The sequence below is a fragment of the Tursiops truncatus genome, chromosome 8, assembly GCF_011762595.2.
Source record: "Tursiops truncatus isolate mTurTru1 chromosome 8, mTurTru1.mat.Y, whole genome shotgun sequence".
Taxonomy (NCBI): domain Eukaryota; kingdom Metazoa; phylum Chordata; class Mammalia; order Artiodactyla; family Delphinidae; genus Tursiops; species Tursiops truncatus.
The window spans coordinates 43794608-43807597 of record NC_047041.1 but is presented as its reverse complement, the minus strand read 5'-3'; the positions used below and the strand labels follow the sequence as shown (position 1 = coordinate 43807597).

Below are 12990 nucleotides of genomic sequence, written 5' to 3'. Positions count from 1 at the left end.
TAGAAGCTTACAGTGGAAAAGGCAAAACAAATATCTAAACTTGTTAAAGTCAATGCTAATGAATACTTTTGAATTTACAACAAAAATTAAAGAAACACGGACTCCATTTTACCTTTATCTGGCCTTTCTCACACGGTTCACTGCACACGGATCTGATGATGTGGCTTTTCTTGGACCATACTTCATCATCATCCATTTTTAATTCTCCGTTGTCCCAGCTTCCAACATTGATATAATCAAAATAATCTTTTCCCATTTCCTTGAAATTCATTATTTCATACCTTAGGAACAAGAATATAATTATTTAGCTAAAAATATAAATATTCAGCTATGAAGAAGCAATAGATTTCTGTCCTCCAAAATGTACCTATTGTCATAATGGTGACACTGGAATTTTCCATGACAGTACACTTTAGAATAACAAAAAGCCTGTCTGTTTCACTTTCTCTTCAGAGACCTTTTTTTAAAAAAAACTTTCAAGCTTATACCTGAAATAGAAAATAATCCCATGTGAGAAGGTGACTTGACCTCAGCATGATGAAAGGAATAACTTCAAGAAGTTTAAACAAGTACTACTTTTAGGCTTCTTAAAAAGATAACAAGGTTTTCATCTCCACTCCTTTGCTAATAACCAAGGGAGAATTTTGGTAAATCTTTAATCTTGTCTTCAGCTTTAGGGAATGAGGAGGTAATTTGGATACGACCTGATTTTACCTTTCTCATTTTACCCTTTATCAATGGCTAAACTCATTGTATAAAGATACTTTCAGGAATGATGTTTAAAATAATTCGGAAAATCGATAGCTTCTAAAGCACCTCATGCAATGTAAAAATGCTGGAAGATACTAGAACCTCGTGAATTCTCAGACTTTATATGGGGATAGAGATGTAAAGAGGGAAAGTCAATGTGATTATTTATAAGATTTTACACACACACACACACACACACACACACACATTTCCAGAGAAGCTTTCTGAAATAATTTTCCAATCTGAGGACACTGGATGAGCAATACCACCACTGTCAGTTCCTGTAGACATATCTGTAGGTATGTCTTAGGTATACAGTGTCTTCACATAGTGCCCTGTGCTTTTATTTTCCAGGACTTTTAGGATTGGTAGACAGGTTCTTCTAAATGCTTCCTTCAACCTCCATGCTTAGCATATTGAGCTATCTGAAAATTGATACGTATGGAACTTTCTAGCTTTTGGGTTCAAGTGACCAGATTACCAATGCTCAGTACAGAAATGCTAAGAACAAAGCTGACATCAATCTGTTTGGACCTATGTTGAAAATGATACTATTCTGTTTTCACTCCCAATCACATTTTTTACTGTAGTGTTTTTTTCAGAATGTTAACTTATTCTTAAGTTTGATTAGCTGTTCAGTGTTATCCTACAGTGTTTTATTTGCAGTCAGTAACAATTTTGAGCAACTGTCTAATTTCCACCTCTAAAAGTACCAATCTGTAGGATGCAGAGCTGAGTCTTACACATTTCCACTCTGTCACAGTTATGCAGTGGCTACTAAGCAGGCAGTGAGTTGAGATATTCGAACACAGAGCACTGAGGTAAAAAGAACTCATACATTATGGCATTGGCTGCTTCGAATTGGCTACATGGGCCTCTAAGGCTTCAAAAGGTGACTGACTGCCTGTGAGCAAATGACCTTTGAACGTTCTAGGCTGGGAGAAAGAAAGAAATGTTAGTGTCAGGAAGATTTTTTTTCTTTGCTGCTACTGATTTGAAGAGATATGAAGAGAGTTTCATTGCTCACCCCCAAATGAGCCATCAACCCATTTCTATCAGTTGTTAACTTAACTTTGATGAGGTCTAGTCCAAACTGTCAATTGTACAGATAATGGACCTGAAACTTGGTGAGGTAATGAGTGATACCAGATTGGAGAGAATGCAAGTCTATACTCACTCTTAATACTTCAAGTCTGCTGTTGGTTCTTTTCCGTTAGACTACTCCAAATAAACTCAATAGAGCTAAAAGATCAACTTCCATTGCTTAACTGTTGTAGAAATCTGTTTTATATTGGAGAAATGGTAAAAAGTCAAGGGATCCAATTTTTGAAAAATAAACATGATAACTCTATAGAATGGAAAATGTCATATTTGACAGGGAAGTGATTTTGAGAAAAGTTAAACCTTAATTTTGGTTCAAACCAATCAACCTACTTTAAATTTATTACAGATACTGAATCCTCCCTTTGGAATTAGCCCTTAGATTTGTGGTAATTATTTCTTACTTACCAGACAACCACAGAGATATTATCACTAGTGGCTGTAGCTGTGAAAATACAACATGATTGTAAAAATCTTTGGTAGCAGTACATGAAAAAAAGAAATAGCTAAGAATAATTCTCTGTAAAAGAAGACCCCTCCTCCCTTCTCTTGTCAATTAATATGAATTCTTTTGGTTTTCAGAGATAGGATATAGATTTTATTCTTCATCAAAAGTGAGAGTGAGTGTTTGAAAAATACTCTTCCTTAAATTTTAGATAAGAATTAAAGTACATAATGGCTTTCTGCCATTGTAACCCATTGTTTAATTCTCTCTCATTCTCACTCTTGTTGTCACGCCCTCTCTCACTGGGCCCCCTGGTTTCTCCATCTCTGCTCCTGAACCTTCTGTCTCATCACTGAGTGTGGGTTTGTGTAATCTGTCTTCTTTAATACTTCTTCCTTCTTTCCCCTTTCTCTCTGGTTACCCACGTCTGTCTCTTCCTTAACTGGCCACAGTTTAGAGTTGAAATACACTAAAAATTTGTCCGAATGAATTTCCTCAAGTGTTCAAAAAGAAAACCAAACAAAGAAACAGATAAAATGTATTGCAACCAAAAAGAAAAAAGTTCAGTTAAAAGCACAAAATAATGATTAGTGATGTTGAGCATTCTTTCTTGTGTTTGTTGGCTATCTGTATATCTTCTTTGGAGAAATGTCTATTTAGGTGACCACCTAGAGGGGTGGGATAGAGAGGGTGGGAGGGAGACGCAAGAGGGAGGAGATATGGGGATATATGTATATGTATAGCTGATTCACTTTGTTATAAAGCAGAAACTAACACACCATTGTAAAGCAGTTATACTCCAGTAAAGATGTTTAAAAAAAAAAAAAGCACAAAATAGAAACTAGAGGAAGGCAGGGTTCAGTTGAACAGAAATAAAGAACTTTCTAAGTGGTTATAACTCTGAAAATTAGAGCAGGCTTCTTCAGAAGATAGTGAGGTTCTCTTTACCCAAGGGGCTGAAGCAAGGTTGTTGTCAGGGAAACTGAAACATCATTTGGAGGAAGGGAATATGGAGAGTACTAGATTTATATGACCCTTAAGGTCCTCTCAGTCTACAGTTCTGAGGCTAAGGTGCTTTTTTAAGTCCTTCTGTGGACAGAGCCACATATTAAGAATCTGTGTGCAAACCAGGTCAGTATCTGCAAATGTCTAGTGTTCCAGCCTTATTTTCTACTTGTCATATCTGTTTTTGTCCATCTTTTCTTCTTTTCCTGCCTTTTTTTGTATTAACCAATTTTTTTAAAGCATTTTTCTCTTGGTGTTTTAGTTATTTCTCTTGTATTAAAATTTTAACTGCCCAAGGGATTTAATAGGCATTCTTAATTTAACTTATTCTACTTAAAGTAATGTTGTGTCACTTAATGTAAAATATAAGAAACTTGCCCCTGTACACTTTTATACCCCATTCATTTATGCCACATAGTCAAATGTTTTACATCCCCATACTTATAAACCCCACAATATAATGTTAACATTTTTGCCTTAAATAGTCAGTTGTACTTAGGCTGACGTTGACTCTCCATGTTTCCTCTGCCCATTTATGGTCAGTCCTAGGCAACAGCTAGGCTTGTTAAACCTTAGTCATCAGTGGACTCTCTGTATATCTATTGGGGGTCAGAAAACTTTTGCTATAAAGGGACAGACAGTAAATATTTTAGGCCTCTGTTGAAACTACTCAACACTGTTAGTGTAGCATGAAATAGCTACAGATAGTCTCTAAATAAATGAGAGAGACTGTGTTCCAGTAAAACCTTATTTACCAAAACAGATAGCAGACCCGATTTGGCCTGTAGACCATAGCTTGCCAACCTGTGGTCTGTCCCCTTGATGGCAAACAGTAAAGGTCCATATTTCTTATCTATAATTCCTGAACTCCTTAGAGCTCTGAAAACCATAAGTTTTTTCATAACTCACTTGGCAGCAAAACATGACCCATTCTCACCTTATCTAGTGACAGAACTTGATCCACACTGTCATGAGACTATTTATACTTTATTTATCACACTTCCTATGAATATTCACATGTTTTGCTGTAGAAATATTAATGCGTTGTTTAAAAAGTGTGCTCCACGGTATGCAGGAGGCATTATATGACTTCTGTAAAATCAGAAATTCAGAATTGCAGCTCTATTTACAATAGCCAGGACACGGAAGCCACCTAAGTGTCCATCGACAGATGAATGGATAAAGAAGATGTGGCACATACATACAATGGAATATTATTCGCCATAAAAAGAAACGAAATTGAGTTATTTGTAGTGAGGTGGATGGACCTAGAGTCTGTCATACACAGTGAAGTAAGTCAGAAAGAGAAAAACAAATACCGTATGCTAACACTATATATATGGAATATAAAAAAAAAAAATGGTTCTGAAGAACCTAGGGGCAGGACAGGAATAAAGATGCAGACGTAGAGAATGGACTTGAGGACACGGGGAGGGGGAAGGGTAAGCTGGGACGAAGTGAGAGAGTGGCATGGACATATATACACTACCAAATGTATAATAGATAGCTAGTGGGAAGCAGCCGCATAGCACAGGGAGATCAGCTTGGTGCTTTGTGACCACCTAGAGGGGTGGGATAGGGAGGGTGGGAGGGAGATGCAAGAGGGAGGGGATATCGATATATATGTATGCATATAGCTGATTCACTTTGTTATAAAGCAGAAACTAACACACCATTGTAAAGCAATTATACTTCAATAAAGATGTTAAAAAACAAAAAGCTCATTACAGTAAAAAAAAAAAAAAAAAAAAAAAATTCAGAATTCTGTAATACACTTGACCCAAGGGTTTCGTTAAAGATGTATGTACTGATAGTAGTCTGATTATGTGAGGCTTAAAAACAGTGATTAAATTTGACTCTCTAACTATCCATAGGTATGTGTGCCAGAGTGAGTTGTCACCTCTCCCAGCTTCCTCTCTTTAGGATCTTCCTCTTGTGACTCTGGCATTTTAGGGGAACCCCTAATCACCCTAGTCTCCTCTGGTTCATTGCCCAGGTTGGAATGTCTTTGATCCATCTGAGCAGCAACTTCTACTCCAGAGAAATAACAACATAGTGTCTACAAATACATTTCTAGGAGAATAGTGCTGTTTTGATTTTGATACTGTAATTGGCAGGCTGTTGTACAGGGTCAGGAATTGAAGCCCACAAGATTGAGTTAGCATCTTGACTCTTTCATGTATTAGACTGTCTTTGGGCATGTCATTTAATCTTTGTAATCCTCAGTTGTGAGCCTTCGGCTAGAAAAGAACATGATAATATTACTTACCTCATAGGATTAAAATATAGAGGATTTAGCTAAGTACTTGGCTAAGAAAACACATGGCAAATATTAGTTATAATTATTTTGTACCTATAACTGGCTTAATTGGAAAAACAGAAAAGTTGCAAAGCACCTTTTCCTGAGTTTGGCTTATGCCCTCAGAGGCAGATTCTGATCATTTATTAGTGGGTTAATGTAATACCCAACCTTAGTTATGCATGAAAAGTCTCTAAACAACTATGAGTTTCCAGAAATTGTTTGCAGAATTTTATGGATATTGTCCTTGAGGGAATATATATAAATTTCATTTAACTTAAAGAGATTCATGTTCCCCCAGTGGTTGAGAACCAGTGTCTTAAATGTACCCCATTCCAGCATATTTGGAGGATTGTGAGTGAGATAGTGACGTTCTGATCTATTAAGGTTTCCCTTAATAGAGGAATAGAGCTGAGCCATTTCTTCACTGTCTGGTTTGTGGAACTGGCTTGGGTACATGACATGAAAACTGTTTGAACCGATGGAACTGCAGTCAACAGAGTCTATGAACAAATCCCAAGGTGATGTCAGTGATCTAGTGGTGCACACAGGAAGAATAAATCCATGTGAAGATATCAGAGCCTAGGCTTTGACCTGAGCCTAAAGACTGAGCTCATTCATTGACCTGCCCTAAGAAGCCTTACAACAAATGTGAAGTGTCCTATGGCCCTGGGAAAATGCTTGCATTCCTGCCCCCACTCCCATGAATGTACTGAATAGCCAAAAAGTAGAAAACAATATTTGAAACATCTTATCTTGACAAACAGCTTGCTTGGAGCAATACTCTTCAACTCTCTAAAATAGAGAAAATATCCACCTTTCCTCTTGGCTTCATGACTTGGAACTGCTGTCACTTAAAAAGTTTGGCTCGTGAGACAGTAACAGCTGCATCAGGGACAAGCTCCAGTTCACATCAGGAATATGGAAACAAGCTAGACCAAGGTGGCTGGTACAATGTGTGGGCACATGGTATGTGAGTCATGGGAGGGACTCATGGGACCTTCTCTTGGCAGGATCAGCTGCAAAAAGAGTGTAAACACACCCTCTCCAAGCTCACCTGTCAAGCAAAAGCTGTTGCTGGAAAAATACCAGGGATTTTACAGCAGGCGACCAAAGGACCCTGATTGTCCTAATGCAGGGCGGATTAAAGACCCAGCCCTGCTACAAGTCAGAATATCATTTCAATGACATTATCCCTCATGGATTAAAAGTCTCATGTGAGACTTTTCTCACTTAAGAATTTAGAGTCTGGACTTTGGTGTTGAACACATCACAGCTGTTGCCAAAGGTGCAGTGACTTCCTCAGTCAAGATCCTTCCTCTCCAAAGCATCTGTCTCCTTGGCCATCAAATGGGGACCAGGGAAGCGCCTGCCTCAAGGATTTGTTGTGAGGATGATATGAGTTAATACTTTTAGACTAGCTGGAATAGGGTCTATCACATAAGCAGTGTCAGACAAACATTAGCTCTTATTATTCGAAAGGACTGTGATAGGAAACACGTGCCGATAAACACACAAAGAAGGCAAAAAAAAAAAAAAAAAGAATTTAGAGTCTGAGATAGATGTGAATACTGGTAAGTTCTAGGTACTTAATGACTTCCCTGGAGGCTGACCTATAATTGTGAGTAAGTTCATGTTTCTCAGGTTCCTCTCTATAAATAATGAAAGGTAAAATTTCAGAGAGAAAGGCAATTTAGTCCTCAAGAAGGGAGAAAGTGTTCCAGCTGGAGGATACTAAAATAAAATGACTTGTAACTTACTGTAGGTACAGCAAACAATATAATAACACCTCAGCCCTATTTCTGGATTACCAGAAATGGAATTGTTCCTGTTTCAGAATAGTTCTGTGGCCTAAGAAGAGATCAGAATACATGGAATAACATAGCAAACATGTACAGGGAAACCATAGAGCCGGCTTTTAATTATCTATGATAATGTGAGGCTCCTGCCTCTAAGTTTCAGTCTCTGAAATGTGGTGATGATTCCAAGAGCACGTTTTAGACATCCGCATTAATATTTTTTCCTGGCCACAGGAAATGGGGCTTCCCCTCTCTGTCTTTACTCACTTTGTGATATCAGAACTAGCCAGACATGGCCAGGAAGCCTAGATAACCACAAGGGAGAGAAACAGGTTTCTGAGGATCAAGAGATAGCTCGACCAGGCTCTATTGTCTAGGGGTGAATTGTAACAATACCTTCCTGGAGAGTCTCCATTCTCATCAAATAGGATCATGTCTCCAGAAACCCCAGTAAAATTGGTTTTCATCAGGGAGTCCAAAAGTTTCCGTCCGTCGATTGGCTTCATGGCATCACAGAGGCCCGCATATCCTGGACAGAGGGACATCTGCATGTTGTGGAGCCCATAGGCCATGGAATAGATCGCATTGATCACAAATCCCATTTTGGAGTCTTGAACATGATGTGTTCTCAGAGTCAGAGAACCTGTTGGAAAACAAATTAGGGATTAACTTTGAAATTTATTTCTACTATAGCTATCTCTATGGATTCTGAATAATTTGAGAGTGCACTGGAACAATTTATCAGAGTTAAAACCAGAGGAAATACTAAGAACAGGTGCAAAAATAGTATGCCTAATAATTGTCTTCTATACCCAATTTTTTTCCCCAAGACCTAAAAGACAGAGCTGAATCCTCACCAGTACCAAGATTCACTTCCTCTATTACCACACTCTAGGGATAAATGCAGGATAGCACTCCATTTCTGTACCACAAGATTTATCTTAAGGACAGATTAATCTCCCAAGTATTCAGCTGTGATAATATACCTCCTTGGTTTAGATATCCTCCAAAAATCTCCAGTTTCCAAAAAAAAATAAAAAACTCCAGTTTCCAAATTATTAAGTCTTAGTTGAGCAAAGTAGATCCCCTACCATCTTGCCTCAACTTACCTATTGGGATTTATCACCCATCATTTCCTACCTCAAAGCATATGTGCCCTATAAACTGACCTATTTGGAAATTCTGAAATATAATATTTAAGCCCTATTAATTCATTCATTAATTAAATAAAATTTATTGGAGTCTGAGTATACATAAAGCTCTGTGTATGATGATCTAGGGAAAATACAAACGTGAACTGGACATGGATTCTGCACTTAAGAGGAAACATGTTCAGTAATAGAGAGAAATTATGTAGCTACATTAAAGGTAGAAGGTGATAAATCTGTAATAGATGTGGAGTTAAAATCTATAGAGGCCCAAAGACGGAGTGATCCCTATCAGTGGAGGCCCAGAGAGGAAGCCATCTCTTCCAGTGAAGGGCTCTTGGGAATGTTTCATTAAAGAACTAACATTTGGTATGAGTTACTGATTAAACAAATATGGAATGAGTGCCTGTTAGTTCTGACTGCTCAGAACTTGCTGGAAGTGTGGAACATAATGTAGAATAAGATAGACATGATTATTGCTCTTGTTTACTTACAGTCTAGAGGGCAGAAGGGCATTTAAGCAGGCTAAGTGCTAGGGCAGGACTGAATAGGGAGGGGCACTAGACCAAGAAACTCACTGAAGCTGAGCATTTTAGTTGAGTATCAGCTGGATGAAGAGTGGAGGAAAGCATGTTTGAAGGTTCATAGATGAGGTAGAGCAAACTATGTTTGGGAAACTTTAAGGAGGTTGGAATGTTTGCAAGATGGGGTAGGAGGCAGGAGAATGGGGAGAACTGAAGTAGTAGAGGAAGGCAGGGTTGCATTGGCCAGATTAAGATCACTGTACTTTATCATAAGCACTGGGATCCTTTATAGTGCTTAAAATAGGAAGGAACATGATCAGATTTCTGTTTTAGAAAGATCAATCTGGGTACACTGGAGAAAGATTTAAAGGACTATAGGAGTAGAATTATGAAGACCCATCAAGTGGTAATGCAGTGATCCCAGCGATAGGTGAAAATGGCTTTGCTGAGGGTAGAGGCCAAGATTATGGACAGAAGTGTTTAGGAGATGGAATCTACTGCTAGGCCTGGTGATTGAGGAATGGAGAGGACTGAAACATACAGGAAGAGCATGGGTATAAGGTAAAGGTAACAGCTGAGCTAAGGAAAGAGCATGCCATTTGGGGAGAAGTTTTTTAAAGAGAGAGAAATAGGAACTCTTCAAAGATGACAGGATTTTTATGAGTTTCAAACTGTAGAGGCATAGAGGCTCCTGGGGAAACCAGCATAAGTATAACATGGGAAATTTTGTTTCCATCTCAGGACTAGACACTGGCCCTAGGCCACTTTCCAACCAAATCTTACAATTTCCTTTTCTACACAGACTCTATTCACACTTCTACATTTCACCTCATACCACTAGAAACTCCATTCTTCCGGGTGTTATGTCAAATACTTGGGAGTCACTTTTGACTTTTTTCTTTCCTTCATTCCCTGTTTACTCTTATTTGGTCTGTCTTCAGAATATCCAGAATTAAACTGTTTCACACAAATCTACTTCTACTAGGTTTAAGATATATCATCTGTCTGGATTACAGTGATAGTCTTTTAACTGGACTCTTTCTTTCTGCCTTAAACTATTCTCCACCCACTCCAGCCAATTTTTAATTCAATAGCCATAAAAATTCTCTTTAAAAAAGAGTTAGATTATGATACTCCTCTGATCAAACTTTCTAGTGGCTCCGTTGTTACCGAAAGTAAAACCCAAATTCCCTGCCATGTAGTTAAGGGATACACAAAATTAAAAGATGTAAAATGTGACATCAGAAACATAAAGTAGTTGGGGGGTAGTGGTAGTAAAAGCATAAGGTTGTTAGAATGCATTCAGACTTATGAGATCACCAACTTAAAATAGTCATCTATAAATATAGGTTGTTATATATGAACCTCATGGTAACCACAAACCAAAAACCTATAATAGATAAACACCAAAAAAGAGAAAGGAATCCAAACATAACACTAACAACAGTCATAAAATTATAAGACAAGAGAGAAAAAAAGTAAAAAGGAACAAAAAAGAACTACAAAACAACTCGAAGACAAAGAACAAAAAGGCAATAAGTGAATACCTATCAATTACTTTAAATGTAAATGGACTAAATGCTCCAGTCAAAAGACATAGAGTGACTGAATGGACAGAAATACAAGACCTATCTATACACTGCCTATAAGATACTCACTTTAGATCTAAAGACACACATGGAGTGAAAGTGAGGGGATGGAAAAAGATATTCCATGAAAATGAAAACAAAAAGAAAGCTGGGGTAGCAATACTTATATCAGACAAAATAGACTTTAAAACAAATTCTGTAAAAAGGGACAAAGAAGGACATTACCTAATGATAAAGGGATCAATCCAAGAGGAAGATATAACAATTGTAAATATATATGCACACAAAGTAGGAGGACCTAAATATATGAAGCAAGTACTAACAAACATAAAAGGAGAAATTGACAGTAATACAATAAATAGTAGAAGAGGGCTTTAACACTTAAATCAATGGACAGATCACCCAGACAGAAAATCTATAAGGAATTACTGGCCTTAGATGACATATTAGACCAGATGGATTTAATAGATAGATATATATGGAATATTCCACCCAAAAGCAACAGAATATGCATTCTTTTCAAGTGCACATAGAACATTCTCCAGGATAGAACACAGGCTAGGCCATAAAACAAGCCATAATAAATTTAATATTTATTAAATAAATAAAATTCTGACTATATCAGTATGAGACTAGAAACTGACTACAAGAAAAAAACTACAAAAAATACAAACACTTGGAGACTAAAGATTATGATACTAAACAACCAATGGGTCACTGAAGAAGTCAAAAAAATACCTGGAAATAAGTGAAAATGTTAACACAATGATCCAAAATCTACGGAACACAGCGAAAGTAGTTCTAAGAAGAAACTTTATAGTGATATGGGCCTACAACAGGAAATAGGAAAAATATCAAACAACCTAACCTCACACCTAAAGGAACTAGAAAATAAAAAGAACAAATGAAACCTAAAATTAGTTGAAGATATTGAAGATCAGAATGAAAATAAGTTAAATAGAGACTAAAAAAAAATAAGAAAGATCAATGAAACTAAGAGCTGGTTTTTGAAAAAAATAAACAAAATTGGTAAACCTTTAGCCAGACTTATCAAGAACAAAAGAGAAATGGCCCAAATAAATAAAATAAAATATGAATGAGTAGAAGTTACGACTGACACCACAGAAATACAAAGGACCATAAGAGATTACTATGAACAATTATATGGCAATAAAACAGACAAACTAGAAGAAATGGATAAATTCCTAGAAACATACAGTCTCCCAAGACCAAATCAGGACTAAGTAGAAAATATGAACAGATCAATTACTAGTAATGAAATTAAGTCAGTTGTTAAAAAAACAAACAAACAAACAAAACCTCCCAACAAACAAAAGTCCAGGATCAGATGACTTCACAGGTGAATTCTACAAAACATTTAAAGGAGAGTTAACCTATTCTTCTCAGAGTATTCCAAAAAATTTAAGAAGAAGGAACACTTCTGAACTCATTCTACGAGGGCAGCATCACCCTGATAACAAAAATAAAGACATCGCACACAAAAAATTGCAGACCAATATCACTCATGAACATAGATGCAAAAATCCTCAACAGAACATTAGTAAGTTGAATTCAATAGTACATTAAAGGGATCATACACCATGATCCAGTGGGGTTTATCCTACAGATGCAAAGATGGTTCAGTACTCACAAAGCAATGAATGTGCTACACCACATTAACAAATTGAAGAATAAAAGTCATATGATTGTCTCCATAGATGCAGAAAAAGCTTTTGACAAAAGGCAACGTCCATTAAACCCTCCACAAAGTGATGTAGAGGGAATGTATCTCAACATAGTAAAGGCCACATATGACAAACCCATAGCCAACATCATACTCAACAGTGAAAAGCTGAAAGCATTTCTTCTAAGATCAGGAAAAGGACAAGGATGCCCACTCTTGCCACTTTAATTCCATATCAAGTTGCAAATCCTAGCCACAGCAATCAGATAAGAAAAAGAAATAAAAGGAATCCAAACTGGAAAGGGAAAAGTAAAACTTTCACTGTTTGCAGATGACATAATACTATACAAAGAAAACCCCAAAGACTCCACCAAAAAAAAAAAATCTATTAGAAGTATTCAATGAATTCATTAAAGTTGTAGGATACAAAATTAGTATTCAGAAATCTGTTGCATTTGTATATATTAACAACAAATTATCAGAAAAAGAAATTAAGAAAACAAGCCCATTTAAAATCACATCATAAAGAATAAAATACTAGGAAGAAATCTAACCAAAGTGGTAAAAGATTTGTACTCAGAAAACTATAAGACATTGATGAAAGAAACTGAAGATGACACAAACCAAAGGAAAGATATACCCTCCT

The 12990-nt window shown here is 36.8% G+C and overlaps 1 protein-coding gene and 1 long non-coding RNA gene across 5 annotated transcripts in view; one reads left to right on the top strand and one right to left on the bottom strand.

Moving 5' to 3' along the window:
• The window catches only part of GRM5 (glutamate metabotropic receptor 5), a 533478-nt gene that overhangs the window by 84064 nt on the left and 436424 nt on the right, over positions 1 to 12990 (bottom strand). For all 3 annotated transcript variants that reach the window (XM_019948818.3, XM_019948819.3, XM_073808327.1), the window contains exons 4-5: positions 7796 to 8042; positions 113 to 281 (exon numbers count right to left, since the gene is read on the bottom strand). In XM_019948818.3, coding sequence (XP_019804377.2) covers positions 113 to 281; positions 7796 to 8042 — 416 coding nt within the window. The remainder of the gene's footprint in view (positions 1 to 112; positions 282 to 7795; positions 8043 to 12990) is intronic.
• Positions 1 to 12990, top strand: part of LOC109552342 (uncharacterized) — a 265244-nt gene that overhangs the window by 83036 nt on the left and 169218 nt on the right. The window lies entirely within an intron of this gene.